Consider the following 25,715-nt stretch of genomic DNA (forward strand, 5'->3'; position numbering starts at 1 on the left):
TTGTTGGGGAAGTCCAACGAATCGCCATGCAGCCATTGTTTCATGTAGATGGTAGGTACTCATTATAGTGCATGGACACAGGCCAGAAAAACGTTACACCATAAAATGTCCTTGAATGGAGTCTGACTTCATGGAGCACTTAAAGAACCTGTTGGATCATGCATGCTTCCAACACCGTTCCACCACTTTTAGTCCCCCATTACTTACCTTGTCAGTCTTCAGGTGAAATAGATTACAGGCTTTATATTGTCTTTAGAAATGGGGGTGCATATTAGGGTCCTTTAGAACAGTTTAAAGGGAGTCTGTCACCAGCGACCTCCTTATCCAGCGGTTTTCATAGACACTTAGCTGTGGTTCTCCTGATTAAAATGCTGTTTTTCATTTGCTGATCAGAGGATCCGTTCCCGAGTTATGATACTTTTTCTTAGTATGCAAATGAGGCTTTTGGTGCAATGAAGGCAGCTCCATTGCTGTTGTGGCACACAAGCCCCGCTCCTTTCTGTGGCCAGCTCCTCCTACATTGCCTTGATTGACAGGGCCAGGCAGCGACAAAGCAGCCAAGGAGGGGCTAGCCACAGAAAGGAGCAGAGCTTGGGTGCAACAAGAGCAATGGTGACACCCTCATTGCACCAAAGACCTATTTTGTATATAAAAAAAAAAGAAGGATCATAACTCAGGAATGGAGCCTCAAATCAACAAAAGAAGAGCAGCATTTTCATCCGGTGAACCACAGCTATGTGTCTATGCAAACAGCTGGATAGGGAGGTCACTGGTGACGGATTTAATTTAAACTTTTTTTATATACAGACCAGACAGTATAAAAATAATAGATTACCTAACAAGGTAGACCCCCACCAGCTGGGAACATTGGCTTCTGCAATTTGTCCGGCCCTGATTTATAACCACATATGACATGCCATAATGGGTATAATACTATGGTGCAAACATAGCATCTCTAATGTGGAAGCCCACCATCTGGAATACGTTGGAAAGCATTCTTTTAATGATACACTCAAACAGTTACCATATGCTCCTGGTTACATTCATCCCCTGCCCCCTGAAATCTCAACCATTAGAAATCAAGGTGTCAAATGGAGACTTTATTTTATCGCCTGCAAAAAGCAAAAAAAAAAACATTGTCACCTCCTGACCATAGCTTATGGTAGCTGTGTGGCCAGTACCACATTTCTTTTACTTGCCTATTTCTCATTTTTGTGTCTTACTGATGGTCTCCATGATGTTCCAGAACTTATTGAGCCCCCTTCAGAATTATTCCTCTGAACCTGATCCATCAGTAACCACGACGTCCCATGCACTTAGGGTACTTTGACACTAGCGTTATTCTTTTCCGGCATAGAGTTCCATCCTAGGGGCTCAATACCGGAAAAGAACTGATCAGTTTTATCCTGATGCATTCTGAATGGAGAGCAATCCGTTCAGGATGCATCAGGATGTCTTCCGTTCAGTCACTGAATGGCGTTTTGGACGGAGGAAATACTGCAGCATGCTGCGGTATTATCTCCGTCCAAGATTCCGGATCAGTTGCTGGAATGCAACTGAAACTTACATTGAAATGTATTAGTGCCGGATCCGGCATAAAAAAATACCACAATGCCGGACCCGTCCTTCGCGCAGACCGGTAAAAATGTTACAAAAATTAGAAACTGATCCGTTTGTGCGTATGACAAACGGAGGGACAGATCCGTTCTTGCAATGCATTTGTGAGACTGAGGCGCATCCGGATCCGTCTACAAATGCTGTCCGTTTGCATGCAGATTGCCAGATGCGGCAGGCAGTTCCGGTGACAGAACTGCTTGCCGGATCACTCTGCCGCCAGTGTGAAAGTAGCCTTAGAGGCTCTACAGATATTGGCTAGTGACCGGCTCCCCCATTGTGTTAAGATAACCGGACCATTGTACAAAAAAGCACTTTTTACCTATTGTCACCTTTTGTGTCACCCCCATCTCCTCCTAGATTGTAAGCTCTTGCGAGCAGGGCCCTCATTCCTCTTGTTTTAACTGTTGACCTGTTTGCTGCTATGTTATGTATGACTCTATCCTTGAACCCCCTGATTGTAAAGCGCAGCAGAATGTGTTGGTGCTATATACATTTTTTTTATTATTGAGCCTAAGGTACCAAAATTGGATCAGCGGAAAGTCGTTCTTGTTGTCCTTAGAAGTCGATCAGAGTTTAGCTTTGATTTTTAATCTCCAGAGAAACGTGAAATCTGGATGCTGATTTGCCGCTTTGAGCAAGGGCAGGGAGGTCACTTTTCGGCTAGCCATACACATTAGATATGAGTCGCCAAACCCACCAGGACCAGCTGACTATTTACTGGGTATGGTGGCCTCCAGACACCAGATGTTGGGGAAGAGAAGGGTGGGACGTGGTGGATTCCTTTTGTTCTGTCCGGCTCAGGTGTCTGGTTGTTTCTTTCTCCCACTGATAAAACATACAAACCTGAGCCTTCATCTGTCATGTGGCTTTACTCAGGGCAGCTTTTATACTGAGGGCCTACTGTGTATAAGAACGTAGCTGAATGGAGTGAAGAGCATTATCTGTAGAGGAGGAAGTTGTGTACACAATGGGGACCTGTCTGCTTGTTCTACAGCTAATCATTTATGAAGGAACAATGCACAATTGTCCGTGTATCACACAATGGTTTCACAGAATGTTTCTGATAAATGTATGCCGGTGACAGAGATAACCATATGTACCCTTCTCTGTTTGCAGAGACACATGCCGAGCCGTCCCTGCAGGCGACACAAATGAAATTAAAGAGGGCACGACTGGCAGATGATCTCAATGAAAAGATTGCTCAAAGACCTGGACCAATGGAGTTGGTTGAAAAGAACATCCTTCCCGTGGACTCCAGTGTTAAGGAAGCTATTATAGGCACGTAGTAACAAAATAAAGCCCGACCAGGTTCTGTCCCGGTTTTCTACAAACAGCAGATGTTGAAGGTCATAAGGATGGTGCATGTTGGGTTTGAACATACCAGATCCTTTGTTACTGGCTGCGGCTTATTCCCCTCTTACCGTTGAGAACACATGCATACTCAGCCTAGCATGCATGTATGTAAGGGGGTCACGAGAAATAGCAGACGGTGAAACAAACATTCAGCTGACAGCTGTCTATGGTTTATAACCACCTCTAAGGGTTCATTCACACGACAATATTTCTCGGTCTGCCTCTGTGCCACAATCTTGCCTAACGGGTGCGGACCCATTAATTTCAATGGGGCCGCAATGGATGCATCCGTAGTTCTGTTCCGGGGCCTCGCAAAAAAAGATAGAGCCTGTCCAATTCTTGTCCACAATCGCGGACAAGAATAGACATTTCTATCATAGGGCCGGCCATGTGCTGTCCGTGAAATGCGGAACGCACACGGGCAGTATCCGTGTTTTGTGGATTTGCAATTTGTGGACGGTGGTGTGAATGCAACCTTAGGGCTCACGCACACGACCGTGTGCCCCCCGTGGCCGTATTGCGGCCCGCATACGGCAGGTCCGCAATACATGGGCACCGGCCGTGTGCATTCACTTGAATGGGTCCGCAATCACGGAGATGCGGAACGAAAGCACGGATCGGACCCACCTGGAAGCACTACGGAGTGTGTCCTGTGCAGAGGTCAGGATGGAGTAGATAAGCTATGATATCGTCGATTGTAAATGGTGGATCCTTTATCTACACCGGTTTTATGTCATTGTAAGCATGCCTGTAATGATAAGCAGATAACTGCAGTAAAGTGATCTGTACAGACCAAGAAGTGCAACCTATTTGGCTTTGTGGCCAGTGTGAATACTGCAGGATTTCATGTTTTGTTTTGTTTTTGTTTAAATATAGTTATTGACATGGAAAAATATAAATAAAATCCGTCACTAATAACACCTCCCCCATGTACAATGAAGTCAGAAAGAGGAGAGATGTAAATGTTTAAATTACAAGTTTTCCCCATGAAACTATACCTCAGTCTGCTCAGCTCCTCCTGCTCTATACCCTGCAGTGACAGGTCCTCCGGCTGCAGCTCGGGTCTCAGAGCTCCCATTGAGAGCTGTTGTCAGATTCATGCTTTGCACACTGTACATATGGTTCCCCTAAGGCAACACTGAGCTTTAGAAAAAGCCGTAAGGCATAACTGGGAAGAGGAAGGTCTGTACAGAACGAGTAGTGAGAGGCATTAGGCGTGCAGTGTAACCTGATAAAAGCCAGAAGGCCTGCTAAAATGAAGGGAAGAGTCCGAATGTGGATGATACTCCTTGGTTTGACCCCTTAACTTACTGCTGATCGCAGGCTTCACAGAAATGTAGCATAATCCCAGTAAAGCCTTTGCATGTAGTCGGCAATTACATCAGCATTTTTGCCGGACATTTTTCTTTTTTTTTCTTCTAAAATTGTTCAATCATTGAAATACTTCATAGTTTGAGCAGAAGGCTGCACCTAGCTTTTGAAGGGCCCTTATGTAATGTTACAGATACTTTAGTCATCTCCCTTGCAACTCTGACCTGGCAGCAAGTGTCATTTATGATAAATGATAGTGTGTGATTATTATATATCAGTATTCAGACTACAATTAAAATGGTTTTATGGATAGGTTAAGGGCCCTTTACTTAGACCGAGAATCTGCCAGATAATCGCTAACAGGGATTCATAGGAACGCTCATTAGCAATTATCTGGCGGTGTAAAGGTGCTGCCGATTTACCCGATGAATGAGCGAAACGCGTGTTCACCTGCTAATAGACATGTGGTCACCTAAATCATTGTTTGCCGGCAGCAGATCGTAGTGCTGTGTGAACAGTATGGGGACAAGCAATAGCAATAGCTCCTCTCCATACTGTGGAGGAGATCTCTGCATGTAAATGCAGAGGTCTACTTAACTGACGAGCAGCAAGTTGCCAAGAAGGAACGCTTCCTTCCCAAAATTTCCTGCTGAATAGTTCCATCTAAAGAGACCTTAAAGCGTCACCCACGATGCTAGGGTCGGGGAGAAGCGGCAGTACGGGGACCAGGAGCGGTGCAGGGAGCGGGGTAAGAATATTTATTGTGAGGGGCCCGGCATTTTATAGTCTTGGATAACCCCTTTAAGTAACCATATTCTGTCTTTTTCAGCGCTAGATAGGTAAGTGATTATATTCTGTCTCCTTGCAGTTGTCCAGCCAGATTTTCCTGAAAACACAGATGCTTTCTCATTTGATGAAGACAGTGATGCCTTTTCACCGGAACAGCCAGCAAGCCAAGAATCTCAGGGATCCGCAGCTTCTCCTGGAGAGATCAAGCTCAGCGAATCTGCTTCTCCTACATCCAACATTAATATTCAGGTAAGAACAAGGCAGAATGACTATTACTGGGTTTCTTTTGGCAGATTATCTCTGGTTTATTGGAAAGATGCTCAGTCTCGTCCTCAATCTGTATTTTACCTGGTGTAATGTGTTTATGTCCTTGGTCTGGGGCATAAATATAGGGGATGCAGAGGTTACATTTGCAACCAGTCCTTGGAACCAGAAAAGGCCCAAACGTTCCACCTCCCCATATTAGGGGTTAAGCACAGCTAATGATGCATGGCAAGTCAAAGAAAACTCTAAGAAAAACGGAAGCACGGTGTTAAGCCCAGGGCGTTGCTTGAAGGGACAGTGCATGACTTCTATCTTATGCTTTTCTTTGAATCCGCTCAGGCACTGGTCTAGACATAACACTGTATGTATGTTTTTCTTCAATGTTCCTTTAAAGGGCCCTGTTACGGATTTTGCATTGCAAACCTGGCGCATCATTGCATTTGGCTCTTCTGGACGCAGGGCTGAACAAGATTCTCATATCTATGACAAAGTATCATCCAAGGTCTGCGGTTAGCGGAACAAAAAACTGATTGGATAGGCACCGACTGGTTTTCTTTGCTCTGAGATAAGCATCTTCATTTGGGTTTGGCAACCATTTATCGCCCTCTCAGTAAAAACAACATACCAGTTACGTTGCTTTTAACAGGCATGTCAGTGGGGACTTCAGCCATGTTAACACAGCTAAGGGTAGGTTCACACCTCCATTTAATTGGTCTGGTAGGCTTGTCCGGCAGAGATCAGTCTGCCAGAGTTCACCGGATGTGGCCTAGCCAGATACTGCCATTCAAAGCTGGACCCCATTGAGTATAATGGCATCCGGCGGTTTCCAGCATGAGTGCCGGGTTTCTGCCGGACAGAAAAGGCTGCATGCACCGATTTTTGTCTGGCCGAAACCCGGCACTCATGCCAGAAAGTGGCCAGATCACATTATAGTCAAGGGGTCCGGCGGTGAACAGCAGCATCCAGCTAGACCAGATCCGGCGAACTCTGGCCAGCTGTTTTCTGCCGGAACAGCCTGCCGGACAACTTCAAGGGGTTGTCTTACTTTAGCAAGTGGCATTTATCATGTAAAGAAAGTTAATACAAGCCACTTACTAATGTACTGTGATTGTCCATATTGCCTCCTTTTCCTTCACATTATACACTGCTTGTTTCCATGCTTACGACCACCTTGTAATCCAGCAGCGATGGTCGTGCTTGCACACTATAGAAAAAAGCAACCTGAACATGCAGTTCTCTCTGCTGGCGGGGACTGTGGGAGCGCACATAGGCTGGTGCATTTCCTTATAGTGTGCAAGCACGACCACCGCTGCTGGATTACAGGGTGGTCGTATAATGGAAAAATGAAACTAGGGAGCAAAGGAAGCAATATGGACAATCACAATACACTAGTAAGTGTCTTGTATTAACTTCCTCCACATAAATGCTATTTGCTGAAGTGAGACAACCCCTTTAAACAGAGGTGTGAACCTACCCTTACATTTATAATACGGTTGATATAAGCAAGGTCTGGCTGCATTATCTATTGGCAGCAGTAGCCCTCGTGTACACCTTGTGTCGGACAGCATGTTATAGAGCAGGAAAAGCTGGGCAGATCGATATATATAGTTTTGTGGACGGTCCTGCCAGCCTTCCTTGTATAAATGTGGATAAACGGATAGCTGTCAGTCATAGAGTAGGTCCACCCACTGGACTCCTAAACATAAAGCAGGGGCGTTTTCCTTTCCGCTTTTACGATCCAGCAGAGGATAACGCTTCAGTTTTGTCCCCATTCATTGCTGAACAACAAAACTGAACAACCCGGAACGGCGTGCACGAGAATGCATTCCCATGCCAGACACAAAACCGCTGCAAGCTGTGTTTTTGTGTGCGGCATGGGAAACTGAACACCATGTAAGTCAATGGTGCCGGATCCGTTTTTTTTCAGACACACAAAAAAATTAAAATTACCCGGCGCCCATTGACTTACAGTGGCTTTACTGCCAAATCCAGCGTGTTAATTTTCGATATAATACAACCGGATGCAGCCGGTTGTATTAGTCAAATGAATGCGCTTTGGTGTGGTTTTGAGATCCCATTCCGGATTTCAAAACCGGACCGCAAAAAACGCATATGTGAAAGTAGCCTAAATCTTCCCACAAAGCGATACATCAGTCTGCTCCGCACATCCTTCGGTATCATATAGCATGCTGCCTGCAGATCAAACTGCATGTTCAGGTTCCCTTTAAAACCGGTGGGGATTACTTGACTTTTTACTTTAACTTCTTGGCCTGGAAGAAATCTTTATGGTTAGGCAGCAGATTGATTTGACCGCAACTGAAGCTTCTACGTAGTTGAAGAACTATTGAGCAATTTCCGCAAATTTAGCAGCGCTGCGAGGGCCACCACTGAAGTGTGCATTACTGACTAGTCCAGCCTCAGCTGTAATGGATTTGTCCTAAGTAAACTGCAGATTCTCCTGTCTCCGTGAGGCCTACTTCTAGGTTTCCAGCTGGAGTGATATAAGTGCATAGCTGTTAATGTTCCGATATTACAGACTCCGAGCGCAAGAAGAACTCCAGGCACATTAATAAGTATACACAGCCGAATACCAATACTTATAAGGATGCACAAAGAGCTCCACAAGGCCGCATTGATTGAAAGAGGAAGCTTACCATTCACAACTTAATAAACAATTGACCTTGATTTTTCCCTGGAAAGATTGAGCTTTTTTATTACCTTCAGAAACGAAGACGTCATTAGTGCTGCTCATTTGTATCTTCTGCTAATCGTCAACCTGTCCCTCTGTGGGTGCGCCTCCTGGGCCGCTCATGCCTAGTTCAAGGGATTCCCTGTTTTGAAGGGATACAGCCAAAATCTTCTCCACACCGATGTCACACTTGAGTAGGCGAGGTTTTACCTTTATATATGCGTTTGCTTCTGTCAGCATGCAAGATATGAGAACACGTGTGAGAATACATATACTGATCCGAGCATTCTGATCTAAAACCCTTTATAGAGTTTTCTTCTTTTCATTTAAAAGAAGTTGCATATAAGATTGTAAGAGGGTAACTGGGTTATCGTAGTAAAGTTTAGAAGATCGTATGGGGCATCTGTATACTTTACCTTGTTGATATATAACTCATTTATTTCCTGTAAAGAAACTGTCATCAGTCCTATCCGTGCTTGTCCCCAGTCTGCCCAGTTCAGCTGTCAATCATTTACAGCACGGGTGCGGGGAGGGGTGGGAGCTCATGTACTGAGCGGACTCCCGTGCTCTGCTCATACTTGCACATTACTGATTTTAGGAAAACCACTCGGTCAGTTCAAGTAAGTGACCCAGGGTTTTCATCAGGGACTGTCATTAATTTTTGGGGCCCTCTGGTGACGGATTACCTTTAATACCTGCTTGGAGTTCACAATTCCTGTCTTTTTTCCCTCCCGCAGTCCATAAGCTTTCTGGTTGGTTTCCTGTGAATCTGGCTGTAGATATGGAAGTTAGATTTTGAGCCCCATTAGAGACGGGGACTGAAGTGAATTCTGACAGTCCAGGGGCGGACCGGGAACTTAGTGGCCCTGGAAAAAATATTAAAAGTGGCCCTGTTTTGGAGTTGGGTCCAAACTGATGGAAGGCAGGGCCAGCAATACCATATTTTGGCACATTATTCCACCCAACAGAGCCATATACCACAGTCCACTACAAAATACATCCCCAAAAACTTCCATTGGCCGGCCCCCTGGGCATCGGCCCACCGGAAAATTTCCCTGTTTATGGTCTAAAAGGTCTATGGCCAATTCCCCCTGTCTGTACAGCACTGCAGAATATGTTGGTGCTATATTAGCAACAGGACGTACATGAGAAAAACGGGGCCCCTCTGGGACATTGATGGTATGTCGCTAGGATATGCCATCAATGTCATATAGGTGCAGGTCCCACATCTGCAACGCGGTCCTATCTTACTGAATGGCGCCCCCAAAGTGAACAGTTAGGAGCCGCACATGCGCGACCACCTCTCTTTTCACCGCTATGGGAGTTCCAAAAATAGCTGAGCGCTGGCTCAATCCCATCCCAGTGAATGGAGAGATGGCTGCTCTTGTGCGGTGCTTTCTCTATTCACTGCTATGGGACTTGACTCGCTCGGCTATTTTCAGAACTCTTATAGGGATGAATGAAGAGTTCACCGCACATGTGCAACATGGGGCCCGCATTCTGGAGATCGGAGTGTTTCCCACAGGTGGAACCAGCACCTATCTGACATTGACACCAATGTCTTAGAGGGGTCCAACTCCTTTACCTGTCCCCATGGTTTCGGAGACTGATAGGTGCTGCGTTAGCTGATGTGCTTCTGCTTTATGACCTACAATCATTAGAGTGAAGAATTGGAGTACGGCCACGTGTAGCCAGTCTGGCTGAAATCCACATGGCAAAATTAACACCAAACTGTGTTGATTTTACGGCAGATTTCGGTGTGGATTTGACACGGATTTCACCCTCTGAATTGCAAAAGATGAAATCTGTGACAGTTTTGCCACAGATTTTCCACGTGTGGCTGTACCCTGATTTCTACAAACACTTGTAGTAACACAGCATTTCAGTCTCTGGAGTTTGGATAGAGTGATGGACACATAGCTTAGCATGACCTATGAAAAGCGGCCATCTGCCAGTAATATTGAGTCACGGTAATTGCTCCGATCACATCCTAATTAGAACAATAAACACACAGCATTGTATGTGTGGAGAAGACATTCAGCAGAGGAGCCTTCAGCAGGCCGCCCAGCTTTTTTGTCTTTAGAATGAATAAATTGTAATGTTCTCCAAAGGATTAATTAGCGGCACTATGTCTTATGCTTCGATGTGTCAGTCATAAGGAATTCTCTGACCTCACTCATATGTGCCCTGACCTCAGTCACACACAACCAGTTTCTGGATTGTATATTAATAGACTTAAATTATTCTTAGAAGATATGTATTAGAGTGTATTAATGTACGCTTAGGATGGGACCTGTCAATCAAGCCTAGGACACATGTAACTATGGGGCACATTTACTAAAGCTGTCTGCACCTCATAAGGGTACATTCACACAACCGTAAGTGTTTTGCGCTCCGCATTTTGCAGAACGCACAAGGCAAGCCCTATGATAGAAACGGGGCAAGTCCTATGATAGTTCAATAGGGCCGCAAAAAAACAAAAAACAAAATGATGTGTGCAGTATGTCCGTTCTGCAAAAAAATAGAACATGTCCTATTATTGTCCCCATTACGGATAGGACTGTTCTATTAGGGGCTAACTGTTCCGTTCCGCAAAATACGGAATGCACACGGCCAGTATCCGCGTTTTGCAGATCCCCAATTTATGGACCGCAAAACATCCACCAGTCGTGTGCATGAGGCCTTACTGTTTTAAGATCAACTGATTTTCCGTTGGGATATTTGGTCACTCTATGACCTTTTCCGTTGTGGTGCTGCTTAGATGGCTCTTATTTATTTTGAGGCAACCAATATGCAGGCAAAGCCAAATACCTGGGCCAATCCTAGGACCTTCATGTCAACCCCTGTATGTCAGAAACTGGTGTAAAAAAGTCACAAATCTTGGCGTACACCATGTTTGCGCAAAGCTTTGCAACTTTTAATTGGTTTAGAGCCCGATTGCTACTATTTCAAAAAGTGGGAGGAGTGAAACGGGGAGTGTATAATTGTGATGCACCTGATGCCAGCGGGGGATCGATTCAAACTGGTCGTCTTCACTTCGAGCGCCCCATTATGGAGACAGATTTGGATCCCACCTCTGGGACCCACTCCTATTTGACATTGATTAGGAAACCCCTTTTAACTTCAAGCCTTTTATAGGCACTTGTAATCAATAGTCATATAGATTATCGATCACACTTGTGTCTGGCAAGTCGACCCCAAACCCCAAGCAGTATTCATCTTCACTTTGTATACACTGTCCATCCGCTCTGCTGACACCTTGAATATCCCAGGATGTGGTTTCTACTAGCTCAGTACATTGCTTCTCCCATTCCTTGCTTTTTCTTAGTCCTAATTTCTGGAAGCGTTCATTGTGCAATGCACCGTGTACAGGAATTCCAGCTCCTGATTCATGCAGATTAACAGGATTAGTGGAAATGGGCAGCTATAAAGAGAGTCTGGAATGGAAATGATCGAGGAAGTTACCACAACCGTTGAAATAAAATGTAGTTGTGGTAACGGTAAATGACAGGATTGGATTTCTGCTCAAAAGGCATTACAAGCGCTAAAACCTAGCAGGCAATTGCTAACAATTCTGCATTACATATAGTGTAGACATGTTTTTTTTTTTTTTTTTTTATGCAATTAGTGTGGATTTGTGGCTTATTTTGTAGCATGTTAAATCAGGCCGTACATACATTTATTAAAAAATGTAACTCTTTGTAAAAATATTAAAAGAGCGAAATGTTGATGACTGTAAAATGAAAAGTTCTCCACTTTCTAGAAGGCTATGTTGATCCAGCTGTACAGCGCTCCTGATCAAGTGCCGCTCACCCAGCGGGTGGGCGTACAAACCGTAAACCGTGACCTATATACTTGAAACGCAGTACTGGGATTGGTTGCCATTTTCTAACTTTTTACACACCTCTAAATCACTCTTTTCTCAGCTTTTATGAAGTGAGCCCTTTACAAAAAACGTATATATTTTAAAAATATTGGAAAGTCATCCTGGCAAAGGAAATGACCAAGTGCTTGACTGTAAGCAGCTTTTCTAGGAAGGAATTAGCCAGAATATATTTGGGGCTGCTCCCATGATTATCCCTGTGTCAGTTGAAAAATGGATACCTCGGAATGCAGCTCACCGCAGCGCACGTGCCGGGCGGGACCTCCCTTTTAGTTCTCTCAACGTCTGGCAGAGATTAAAACTTTCCCTTGACAAAGAAGGTGGCCCTAGGCCAGTCCGGCGGGGGAGCTCGTCCCCACAGGACTCAGACCCCCTAGTGCTTCCAAGAGAGATCTTTCATGCTTTAAGCTCCGTGCTGACAGCCCCGAGCCTGGAGTCCTTTGTAGTGCAACGAGGATTACTGCAGAAACATACAAAGATTTGGTGTTAATTAATGGCTCTCTGCAAGCCGTGGTGCCTAGTTTATTCTGAGCATGTGCTCATATGCTTATGGCCGGTTAGTTTCAGTAGTTTGTCTTTTTTACATTACTATTTTTGTATTTCTTTATATGTTGATTCTATCTTATAATTAGCTTTAGGGTCCATTCACACGTCCGTTTTTTCTTTCCTGATCTGTTCCGTTTTTTCTGGAACAGATCTGGACCAGATCTAGACCCATTCTTTTTCAATGGGTCCTGGAAAAAAAACGGACAGCACAATGTGTGCTGTCCGTTTCCGTTGTTCCGTTCCGCATGTCCGTTTAAATATCAAACATGTCCTATTCTTTTCCTGAAAAATCGGATCCTGGTACAATACAAAGTCAATGGATCCGCAAAAAAACGGAAGACATACGGATGTCATTCCGTATGTCATCCGTTTTATACGGAATCCGTTCCTGGAAATTACATTTTAATTTAAATTTATTTTTTTCAAGAAATCCAAACAACTTTATTTGCTTATTGAAATTTATACATGTTTCCGTTTTTTTGCGGATCCGCAAAAAACGGATGACATACGGATGACATACGGAAACATTTTCAGGAACAACGGATCCGCAAAAAAACGGACAGAAAATCGGATTATAGAAAAATACTGACGTGTGAATGTAGCCTTAGTCTTACTTTTTCCCTCTTGACTTTTATACAACTTCTTTCAGTATACTATTTATTCATTTCTTAGTTATATATGGCCACCACTACAGTTTAAAGTGACACTCTAAAAAATAAACTGATACTCTGTGTTATGCATTGCTCACTGGGTCATGTACTAGGCCGGGGCGTACACAGATCTCATAGGGCCCCATAGCAAAGCTTAGTAGAGGGCCCCCTGCCCCAAACAGTTTCCCAGTATGTGTGTGCTTCAATCACTACCAGGCAGTACAGAATGCAAAGTGCAACGCCCCCGATTTCTGATGAATTTATTAATTAATTTGAATGGAATAAAATGTAATCAAAAAGTCACACTTGGCCTCACCCATTTTATTCAACTTCTGTGTCAGAAAAAGTGGAACAGGTGCTTCATAACTATGGCATTCATTCTGACCACCATATTTCTCACACTGGACAACAGGCATAAATGCATTGAAAAATCTCCTGCTTCCCTTCTATTACAAAGCTGTCTGCCTGCTGCCACCACTAGGGGGAGCTCAGTGCATATGAATTTATTCAGATAATATTGACTGAATTAGAAGCTGTAATGATCTGTTGGCATTGAGCTACCCTAGTGGCGGTTACATGAAAATGCAGAGGGAGATTTATCAAACTGGTGTAAAGTAGAACTGGCTTAGTTGCCCATAGCAACCAATCAGATTCCACTTTTCATTTCCAAAGAGCTGGGAAAAATGAAAGGTGGAATCTGATTGGTTGCTATGGGCAACTAAGCCAGTTCTACTTTACACCAGTTAGACCAATCTCCCCTGCAGTGTTTTCACATCGGGAAGAGAAGGAGTTAAGCACTGGGGCTTCCTCCCCCCCATAGCAGTTCCATGGTCTGCTTCCATTGCAGCATGCCACATTTACGGCATGTCTACAGGATAGGCACCTACCTGCAGAACGGGAGTTCCCTGACCTCTGTCCAACTTGGTGATGGGGCCACTGACCACCACATCCTGGCAGAGAATGGCTGTTTCATAACTCAATTTATCCTCTGCCGACGGTGGTGGCGGGTCCCCAATTCTGCAGATATGGTACAGTAGGTGCAAGTCCCAGAAGTTAGATCACATCTACTAGACATTTATAGAAATATCCTGTCAATATGCTGTAAATGTCTAAGGTGGGTATATCTCTTTAACCCTTTTATGACATTGACCTTCAGTGGGTAAATGTCCACATCAGAAGGTCATCGTTTGGAATTAACATTTGCACCTTTTTTAGCCTTTTTTTCCCCGTGTTTTTGTCATAGTTGGGGTTTGCATATTGGACCAGTCTTGTGTCTGGTCTATCTAACAATCTCCATTTTTACACCAGTGTTGCTCCTGCCCTCAGTAAGGTATGTGGGCTCACTTTCAGGACTGATCGTTTCAGCATCTTAGTCCTAGCTGCACATTGTGTTGTCATTTAAGATTTATGTACAGTTATAAAAAGATGTCAGACATATGACCGACTCAAGGACTTTACAGATGTTTTTTTATGTTATAATATAAACTGTGCTGCAATTCATGTGTCACTTGCATCATAGTGAAGTAAAACGATAAGACGTCTTAGAATATCACATTTTACCAAGCAAAATGCCGTATTCTCTATCCAGAAGGAGGACTCTAAGGTTGTTTACCCCATGGGGGACAGAAGTTTTACCAATATCATTTTTCCTTGCAGTGCCAACTAGTACATTCGCCTCTGCCAGATTTTTTCAAGCCGCCTGTTCCTGCCATTGAACCCCCTACACGCCCCCCTGCGATCCTGAAATCTGGGCCAACACTGGTTAAGGTAAAGTAGATCCATATTTATCAGGGGAAGTAACTTGCTGGGGCAGATGCCTTTCCCCGATATGCTGAGTCCAGTCCTTACTGCAAATACTTGTTTTCTGTGGTTATGTCGCCAGAAGCCAAATTAATTTATAGGTTTAATTACCTTTTAAAGGGTTATTGGTTTTTCCACAACTGAAGTTTTAGATGATAAATGTCTAATTGGGGGTGAGGGGGGGGGGCAATGCTGGGACCCCTATGATCACTACAACAGGAGTCCCAAGTCCCATAGACTTCTGATGGCGTGGTACTGCAAATGCTTGACTGCCGCCACTGTCGAGCTCTTTTTTTACTGCTTTCATGTGGTGAGGTTTAATGGGAGGGCTCAGGACTCCAGTTCCAGTGATTTTGGGGCCCCAGCAGCACGGTTTTGAAGACTGGAATTCCCCTTTAAAGAGAATCTGTCACCAGCGACCTCCTTATCCAGTCGTTTGCATAGACACAGCTGTAATTCATCTGACTTAATTGCCGTTTTTCTTTTGTTGATGCGAGGCACGCTTCCCGACTTATGATACCTTTTGTTAATATGCAGATTAAGCCTTTAGTGCAATGAGGGTGTCACCATTGCTCTTGTTGCACCCAACTTCCACTCTTTTCTGTGGCCAGCTCCACCCTGGCTGCTTTGCCACTGCCTGGTCCTGTCAATCAAAGCAGGCCACAGAAAGGAGCAGAGCCTGGGTGCAACAAGAGCAACGGCGACGCCCTCGTTGCACCAAAAGCCTAATTTGCATATCAAGAAAGCGCATCATAACTCTGGAACGAAGCTTCAGATCTATAAACAGAAAAACAGTGTTTTATTCTCGTGAACCACAGCTACGTGTCTGTGCAAACAGTTTGATGGGGAGGTCGCTGGGGACAGATTCCCTTTAAGGGTTCTTTGTCATCTCTAAATGTTGAGACTCTACCTTGACCGTTTCTCAGCTTTCATAAAATATCTCATGTTCAGATACATACAGCGCCGAACACGTTGCCATGGTATTTAGGTGAAAGCAGAGCAGTTATGTTATTGCTTTTGTAAGAACCAATAATGGAAGTCGGCGTCATTGCCGTCCTTCATATGGTTCTTATACCCAATTCTCATTGTTCATGGCTTAGCGTTTGAAGGATGGCATTTAGTCGGCGCTGCAGCATTCTGCAGCTCTAATATATTTTAGCCTTGGATGGAGAGAACAGAAATGCCAGAAGCTTTTTTTTTGTTCTCACGGGAAGTGGCGATATTTGTATAGAATAAAGCAGTGACTAAGATGACCTGCTCCATCTAAATGATTGAATAGCAGAGGCACAGTATGGAGCTCCCCAGAAGTTTGGCAGGGTTGAACAGTAGCAGCAGGGGTGTGTTTTATACTATATTAAAGTGGTTAAAATATTCCTTTTCTGTGTTAAATCATGTAAAACATGACATGTATTCAACTAGAATCCTTTAAAGATGTGCCTCCGTCTAGATATTGCCGTTACATATTTGTTATAGTGCCACCTGGTGTTCTTTTAATTTCCTTTCAAATCGTCCACCTAATGTGTCCAGGGCTGTGGAGAAGAAGAAGGCACTTCTTGTGCACTGATTCTTACTGCTTGGTCTCTTTCACAGCAGAGAATCCGGGCAGACCTACTGAGCATGTGTGACCACCAGCACTGGACTCATTAGGTCTGTGATGGCTAACCTCCAACACTCCAAATGTGGTAAAACGATGTCTCCCAAGACGCACATTTGCTTGGCTGTTCTCAGAACTCCATAGAAATGAATGGAGTATGCTGGGAGTCGTACTTTGACCACAGCTGGAGTGCCGGAGGATAGCCATGACTCCATTAGGTGGACTTTTTGAGAGGATATCAAGATTAATCATCCAGAGTAGGATGAATATGAAGTTTTATTCTGCCAGATTCTGCTCCTGCACATTGCTACCTGTGAAGTGCTCTCTGCATGATTGACAAGCTGTGACGTCTCCCTGTTGGACCCTGCACATAATTTTAAAAACTGGTTACAAGTGAAACTGTTTTATGTGATCTGACTGAGAAATGTAATATTTTCTCATGGAACAACCCCTTTAATAGTACTATGGGAGGCTTTAGACAATGACTGACCTGCATCCAGTAGATGTATAATAAAAAATATGCCACCTGTCAATATCCCAACTGTGGCTTGGTTTGCAATAATCAGAATCAGATTGTTCCCAAAAAAAATCTATCTAGGCTGAGATCAGATTATTTTAGGCTGTGCTCACGACCATCTTTGCAAACATCTGAATACAAGTTTCAAAATAATATAACAGCGTGAAAACTCGAAAAATTTGAATATCGTGCAAAAAAGTCAAATTATTTCAGAAAATGCAAATAAAAGGAATTGCATTAATGCAGCTTAAAATTAGAATTTTGTGAAAAGGTTCAATATTCTAGGCTCAAAGTGTCACACTCTAGTCAGCTAATTAATCCATACCCCCTGAGCAAAAGGGGACCTCAAACTTGTGACTTTGGGGTTTCATCAACTATAAGCCTAATCATCCAAATTATAACAAATAAAGGCTTGAAATATCTCGCTTTGCATGTACTGAGTCTCATATGTTAGTTTCACCTTTTAAGTTGCATTACTGAAATGAATGAACTTTGCACGATATTAAAATTTTTCGAGTTTCACCTGTAATTATACAAATGTCTAAAAAATCTGTACTCCTATTCCAGGACTACCAAATATTACACCTATATTTTGTGGGTCTATAGTGTAGCCTTGTGCACCTCAGATTTTATATGGAGACGCGTAGAGGTTTAAACTGGTGGATTCCATGCAATAAATAAATTGTAACAGGCAGGATTGCATATCATATAATAGTTATTCTCCCATAGAACTCAATGGAGGCAGCATACAGACCAGTAGGCACTCTGTGTGCCACCATGGTATGTGCGCATGACATTGGTTTGTATAGAGCTAGGTTGATTGAATATTTGCATGCGTTTCCTTGCATTCATAAAAACCTAACCAGCAACTTGTTTGGGACTAATCTTGCCAACAGTGGTTAAAGAGCAGCTCGGTGGCTCGGTGGTTTGCACCATCGTCTTCCAGCGCTGGGATCCTGAATTCATATCTGACCCAGGGGAATATCTGCATGGAGTGTGTATGTTCTCCCCTCATTTGCGTGGGTTTCCTCCCACATTGCAAGAACCTTACACATAGGTTAATTTGGAATATAGATTGTGAGACCCAATAGGGATAGGTACGGATGTGAGTGCTGACCATCTGTGGTCAGCGCTGCAGATTAATAGTCGCCAATCCCGAATTCCTTTCTGAGATCCCAGAAGACACTGGCCATTTGGTGGTACCAATGTCAGGTAGAAATTTTTAGCAGAGGTCCGCTATTACGTTTGGTTTTCTTGAGGTGCTGTATTATCTGTAAAAGTAACCTGTCACGTGGCTTTCCAAACAGCAAAGTCAACCGAAGAGTGCAAACGACAAGCCACGCAGTAAGAAGTCAAAGGAGCCCAAACCACGGGTGAAAAAGCTGAAATATCACCAATATATTCCCCCAGACCAAAAAGGGGAGAAGCTGGAACCCGAGATGGACTCCAACTACGCCCGTCTCCTGCAACAACAGCAGCTCTTCCTCCAACTACAGATCCTGAGCCCAGCAACAGCAACATACAACTACCAGGACAATCCTACCAGCACCACTCAAGTAAGTTGTCGGAACCCTAGAAGATATTACCCTGCTTCCCCTGTCTTCATTTACTAAAAATAACAGCCCTTTTGGCATTTTCCCAACATTTCTGGACTGAACCTCTATATGCACTGTACAAGAGGTTTCACATTCAGACAGAAAAACATGAATAATCAGCATGCTGAGGAGCCCGAGACTAGTAGGATTATGAGATTTTCCGTCTCATTGAATATTTTACTATTAGGCTCTAGTCTCTGGCCCATGCATATACAGTTTTTGCACCATTGGCCCTATGGTTATTTCTGTTAAACAGCTATGGGGATGTTTTTGTGGATGCTGGAGCCGGGAGGAGAAAACACTACGCCATGAAGTTCTATTCCTATATACTGAAATATTGCCGGGGTGATACTAAAAGTTTACGTACAAGGGGGAGTAGAGTTTACTTTAATCATCTCGTACTTTTAGGATATATTTAGTATAAGGCTGGGGCTACATGGAGCTTGGCACGCCAACATTAATCCTGGGGCTCCACAGCAACATGTGTTGCCCCACATGTCATGGTAAAATGGTCCATAACATCTGTCCCAGCTGTTCTTGAGGGGTTACACGTCATAAAACATGTCCTATGAACACTTTCACTTAAAATGACAATACACTTTTAGGATGTGGCCACTCGTAGTGGATTTGCTGTGGATTTTCCATAATGGAGTATACGGTATCGCAGAAAGTGGATGAGACTTCAACTAATCTCATCCACATGCTTTGGAAAACTTTACCAACATAATCCACACATAACTGAACTTGCAGTGCAGATCTTTAAAATCCGCATTATGTTGTCAGTTCATGCCGCTCATTTCCCTAATGGATCTCACCTTTGTAATGCGAGGGTGAATCCTTAGTAAATCGCAGTGAAATCGGTGTCAAAATCTGCATGTAAATTCCACGCCCAAATGCATCCTCTGTGGACGCACCCCTTAAATCGTTTCTGCAAAAGTTTTTTATATTGGACTGCATTCACACTCTGGATTTGTGGGCTACAAAAGCCGCAAACACTTTTGCAGGAAAATGCCAAAAATGACCTGGAGTGCGGATTTACCACATTGTTTGTGCGCAAAACCTGCAATACAATGTGGATGCCGATTTACATTTTGAAAGTGAAAGCGATGAATGCGATCTCACAGTAACGAATGCCTGCTCTTCTTCTCTAGGACGTTGAATGACAAACCAAACAAATGGAAACTCCATACCAGCACCGTGAATACAGCGCATCCCTCTGCCCAGAACACCACCAACCGGCAGAACAGCATCATATTTAAAAAGGCAGGGCCGCTACCGTCAATCTGGATGACATGAAGGTAACGCAGAAGCAATGTAAAATATGGAAATACAAGCAGAACGTATGATACTCATGAGGTCCGCTTCACATACCACATTTGAGAAGCGCTTCTCATTTGTAAGGATGGCTGAGGGGCAGAGGAATCGTAGGGCATGGAAGGGTTTCTACTGCATTTATGTGTCTGAACTGAGGTCTCTGAAGATGCCACACACATCAAGCCCCATGATACGTTATAGTTGGCTGTCTCCTAATGTCTGCTTTCAGAATCAGGTATGTTGATTTTTAACATGCCCAGTCCCACGGGGCGGACTGGCTATAGACCCTACAGGGAAACTTCCCAGTGGGTGGATGCTCCCAGGGGGTCATCCGAGCCCTCTTTGTGGCCGCCAGCTGGGTAATCTGATCCTTTCAGCATTAATTCATGCTGGCCATCTGGATGGTGGCGCAGGTGCCCTCCTGAATTCACCTTTAATACCATCGTCAGGACAGTCCTACAGTTGAATACTGCAGCGGGGGCAGCCGTATTTTGTGGTATTAGGTTCTGCAGGGACTGCACTAAGGTATTGTTGTCCTGACTACTTGTGTTGCCCCAAATTCTGTCAATTTGTACCCGCCAACAAAATAGGGGCCACTTTTAGTTTTTGTTCTAGGGCCACTTTAAGTTCCAGTCACCGATGCCCCAGTCCTTTGTAACCCTAAGTGATGGAGCATTGGCAAGATGACAAAATTGCTAAATTGTGTCTGCTATTTTTTTTATTTTTATTAATTTTTTATTATTGCAATTGAGACGGAGGATATTATCTGTTCTTATTATTCCCAGCATTTTGACATGTAAAATGATAATGTGTGAACTCATTTTGTGCTTATGCGATCTGAGCCTCTGCAAAAAGCAAATCCATAAACGGCTTCATTCATTGCGCAGTCTGATGCTTATTTATTTTAGGTGAATTAGATTAATAGTGCAGACTTGACGCAAGTTCACAGCGACTTATAGTTATTCCTTCACACACTATGAGCAGACCTTCGCTGGGCTGTATTTTGGGGTCTGTATGGTGAGAAAATGATTACCAGACCTGTCAGATCTTCCTGCGTAATCATAGGGAGGCAGTCAAGTGCGCAGTCTGGTCTTGTATATTTTTCTGGTTGCATAGTTAATTAAGCCGGCTTTATACGTAATGCAATCACTATCGCCTCACGATTAAATGCAGCCGGGGAGTGATATATAAAATAAGTATATACTGAGCCATGTGGCCACAAGGTCTGCTGGGGATATACAGGAAGCGATGGTTTCTTTTTATTTACCCAATCTTTTTATTATGTTGTATTTGTAGGTGGCAGAAACTTAAAATGGAGTTGAAACTGAGAGGTTGCCAGTATCCGGGACGAAAACGGATCTTCATTGAACGTCTGAAGCCGTACCAGGATTTAAACCAATAATGGTGTTAGTGCTATAGTGCCACAGCTGTAACACACGCCACCGCCACCCACTACCCGTTCAGTAGTGGTGCTGGCGACGCTACAATCGCATATACCACTGCTATTGTAAGTAATTGCGTACCCAGTTTGTGTTCAGAAGGTACATCCACTTCAAATGGAAGCAAACCCACCAACTTTAGATGGCATCAACTCTCATTACCATGTCGCCTACCCCGTCCGAACAATCCAACTTCAGTACTGAAGACGCTACAATGACAGACACCTTTGCAGAGATTATGACCATGGTGTCTCCTTCCCAATTTATGAACACCCTCACTATGAAGATCAATATAAATGAGGATAGCATGGGGTCAGTCACCGTACCACTACAAACATGGATTTGGGATGCTGCAGAGAAAGGGACGCAAGCTTCAGGAGAAAGAAAAGCAGATTGAGGAGTTGAAACGTAACTGGAGCAGGAGCAAAAGCTTGGGAGGTGCTGAAAATGCAGCTTGAGGTGGAAAACGTGGCCAGCAACAACCATGCTCTAATGTTCTGGTAAATGTGGATCAGAAGATTTCAATGCAAAAGTTAAAGAGGAAACTCCATATCTGATGCCAGAGTTCACCCAGACCGTTCTGAGCGGTCACTTGATAGGACAGCCCACAGTGACCACTGGCGGCCAGAGTATCATTGCAACAACACTGTAGTCATCAAAAGAGTTCCCTTAGCAACCATGAACATCAAAATATTATCCAGCAGTTTTATGTGACATCTCAAAGGACTCAGGCTGCAGTGGTGGCGCAGCCTCAGGCACTACTAATACACCAACAGCCCAGATTATGCTGCCGGTTCTCATCAAACACCAATGCAATGCAGCTGTCCATGGTTCAGGTGTAGTCCCTTTGTGTTTTTAATATATTATGTTGGTAAGATAGGGTAAGGCCACACGCTGCCAAGCCACCAACATTTGCAGCAGCCAATGGCACTACAGTCATGATGTAAAATCATGCAGCTATTGGCTGCCGCTGGTGACAAAGCTTTGCCGTACGCCTTCAGCCAGACACAGAAGAGCAAGTTCAATGCTAGAGACACGATGCATGTGTAAGTGTGAGTTCCTGTTCTGACCTCTGCTCCTCTGACAGGATCGCACAGTATTGTAATGATTTATAATGCTGTGTGTCCCTGCCAGATCTGTATCTCATAAATCAGTCTAAGGGCGTTATGTACAAACAATTCAGTAGATTTGAGGTCTGGCGGGGACACACAGCTTTATAAATCATAATGCCGTGCGATCCTGTCAGAGGAGCAGAGGTCAGAACGGGAAATCACACTTACACAGACAGCATGTTTCTCGCATTAAAGTCGCTGGTCTTTGTCTGGCCTTATGGTCTCAAAAACTTCCTCTCAGACTGAGGCTACCTTAAGACTTTTTGTAGTCTTTAGTGATTATTTTTAACTATTAAATGTTTGCTGCACTGCACAAGATTGCATACAACTCATTGGGACCTATTTACTATTGCAGGCGACCCAGAATTCTGGCGCACATGCCTTACACACTATTTAATAAGGGTTTTAGATACTTTTTGTGCTGTGCCCTACAAGGGGCATAAGAGATGTGACACCGTGAGCAAAGATTACACTACAGTTTCAACATCAAGTATAAGGCTACATGCACACGACTGTATGTGTTTTGCGGTCCGCAAAAAAAATAAAACGGAGGACATTGGTATGCCATCAGTTTTTTTTTTTTTTTGCGGATCCATTGTAACAATGCTTAAAAGGACAAGAATAGGACATGTTTTTGCGGGGCTACGGAACAGACATACTGATGCAGACCTGACACGGTGTGCTGTCCGCATTTTTTGCTGACCCATTGAAATGAATGGGTCCGGATCCTATTCGCAAAAAAACAAAAACAGAACGGACACGGAAACAAACAACGTTCATGTGCAAGTAGCCTAAGTCTAATGGCGCCATATCTATAAACCGTCATCTCTTCCCGCAAAAAATGAGACCCTAAGACAATTGTCCAAAAGATAAAAAAAATATGGCTTTCAGAAAATGGAGACACTAAAACATGATTTTTTTTTTTTCTTCAAAATGCTTTTATAGTGTAAAAATGAAATACATTTTTTAAAAAGTATACATATTAGGTATTGCCATATCCATAACAAGCAGCTCTATACAAATATCACATGGCCTAACCGCTCAGGTGAACACCATAAAAAAATTAAAACTGCTACCAAAAATGCCTTTTTTTTTTTGTTACCATACATCACAAAAAAGTGTAATTCCAAGCGATCAAAAAGACGTATGTACCCCAATATAGTACTAATCAAACCGTATCTCTTCCTGCAAAAAATGAGCCCCTGCATGGACAATCGCCCCAAACGCTGGAAAAAAATATGTCTTTCAGAAAATGGAGACAGTAAAACACTAAAACAATCTCAGAATCGCTGTGGCGCTATACAAACAATATTCCTGGAATATCTGGGGATACAAGTGTAATAGAAAAAATGTTTATGAATGTGGGTTGGATATAACTATAATCTATATTTTTTGTGCCGATAATCTCTATAATAGGATCTTCTTGAAAACGACTGCAAAATATGTTTGGATAGAGTATTATTTGGAAATATAGGTGATTTTCATGAAGATTACAATGCAAGTCATTAGGACCCACATCAGGATCAACTTATAATTTGAAAAGTCTTCAGACCCTTTCATTTTTTCGCATTGTTATGTTGCGGCCTTGTGCTACATAAAAAAAAATATTCAAGTGTTTCCTCATAATTCTGCACGCTATACCTTATAAAGACAAAAATAAATAAAAATGTTAGAAATTTAGCTAATTTATAGAAAAGGGAAAAACAAAATCTTGCATTGACATAGGTATTCAAACCCTTTACTCAGGACTTAGTTGAAGCCCCTTTGGCAGTGATTAGAGCCTCCAGTCTTCTTGGGTATGATGCCACATGGTTTGCACACCTGGATTTGGGGATTTTATGTCATTCTCTGTTGATCCTCTAAAGCTCTGTCAGGTTGGATGGGGACCATCGATGGACAGCTATTTTCAGGTCTCCAGATATGTTCCATTGGGTTCAAGTGAGGGCTCTGACTGGGCCACTCAGTGACATTCACAGAATTGTCCCAAAGCCACTCCTGTGTTGTCTTGGTTGTGTGCTTAGGGTCATTGTCTTGTTGGAAGGTGAACCTTCTGAGGTCCAGAGCACTCTGGATCAGATTTTCATTAAGAATAATATCCAGTCTCCCAGTCCCAGCTTCTGAAAAACACCCCCACCACCTGCTGCCACCACCATGCATAACTGTAGGGATGGTATTGGGCAAATGATGCTTAGAAATTGAATTGAGGCCAAAAAGTTCAGTCATGGTTTAATCATACCAGAGAATCTTGTTTCTCACATGAGAGTCCTTTACGTGCTTTTTTGCAAACTCCAGACAGCTTTCATGTGTCTTTTACTGAGGAGAGGCTTCTTTCTGGCTACTCTGCCATAAAGCCCAGATTGGTGAAATGCTGCAGTGATGGTTGACCTTCTGGAAGTTTCTCCCATCTGCACACAGGATATTTGGAGGCCAGCTCTAGGAAGAGTCGTGGTTGTTCCAAACTTTTTCCATTTAAGAATTATGGAGGCCACTGTGCTTTGGGGAACTTGCAGTGCAGCAGAATTTTTTTGTACCCTTTTCCAGATCTGTTCCCCCTACACAATCCTGTCTCTGAGCTCTGCAGGCAGTTCTTTCCTTCTCATGGCTTGGTTTTTGCTCTGATATGCATTGTCAGCTGTGAGGCCTTATATAGACTGGGTTGTGTCCTTCCAAATCATGTCCGGTCAATTTACTAAAAGTGACTCCAATCAAGGTGTAGAAACATCTCAAAGATGATCGAGGAAAATAGGAGGAGCCCCCGAGCCAAATTTCAAGTGTCATAGCAAAGGACCTGAATACTTTTCTCCATGTGAAATTTTAGTTTTTCCTTTTTAATAAATCTGCAAGAATTTCTAATATTGTGTTTTCACTTTCTCATTATGGGGTGTTTAGTTCAGGTCGAGATTGATGGGGGATTTTTTTTATTTTATTTTAGCACAAGGCTGCAACATAAAATGTGAAAGGGCCTGAAGCATTCCGAACGCATTGTGTATCCAGGGCATCTCTTTTTCATCAGCTGTTTATGAAGCTCTTTAAATGGAGTCCAAAGTAGTCAACCCCCTTATTGTGTTATTGGTCATTCCTGCCAAAACTCCGGAATTAAAAAATGCTGGAAGCGGTGAAGAAGAGTTAGTTATGTGAGAATGGTACAATCTGTGTAGTACATCTTTCTGAATGTCAGTGAATTTTTATTCTGTAGCTGTACCTGTAGTCAGGTGAGGACAAATGAACTGGAATTCGATAAT

The 25,715-nt window shown here is 43.4% G+C and overlaps 1 protein-coding gene across 1 annotated transcript in view; it reads left to right on the forward strand.

The window, feature by feature from the left end:
- The window catches only part of MRTFB (myocardin related transcription factor B), an 80,825-nt gene that overhangs the window by 34,353 nt on the left and 20,757 nt on the right, over nt 1-25,715 (forward strand). The window contains 15 exon segments of the mRNA XM_040441993.1: nt 2,734-2,895; nt 5,150-5,319; nt 14,759-14,869; nt 18,321-18,518; nt 18,520-18,569; nt 19,760-19,884; nt 19,887-19,906; nt 20,124-20,129; nt 21,226-21,486; nt 21,488-21,516; nt 21,518-21,719; nt 21,721-21,877; nt 21,880-21,996; nt 21,999-22,034; nt 22,037-22,197. Coding sequence (XP_040297927.1) covers nt 2,734-2,895; nt 5,150-5,319; nt 14,759-14,869; nt 18,321-18,518; nt 18,520-18,569; nt 19,760-19,884; nt 19,887-19,906; nt 20,124-20,129; nt 21,226-21,486; nt 21,488-21,516; nt 21,518-21,719; nt 21,721-21,877; nt 21,880-21,996; nt 21,999-22,034; nt 22,037-22,197 — 1,805 coding nt within the window.

This window comes from Bufo bufo, chromosome 7 (genome assembly GCF_905171765.1).
Source record: "Bufo bufo chromosome 7, aBufBuf1.1, whole genome shotgun sequence".
In the NCBI taxonomy this organism is placed as follows: Eukaryota; Metazoa; Chordata; class Amphibia; order Anura; family Bufonidae; genus Bufo; species Bufo bufo.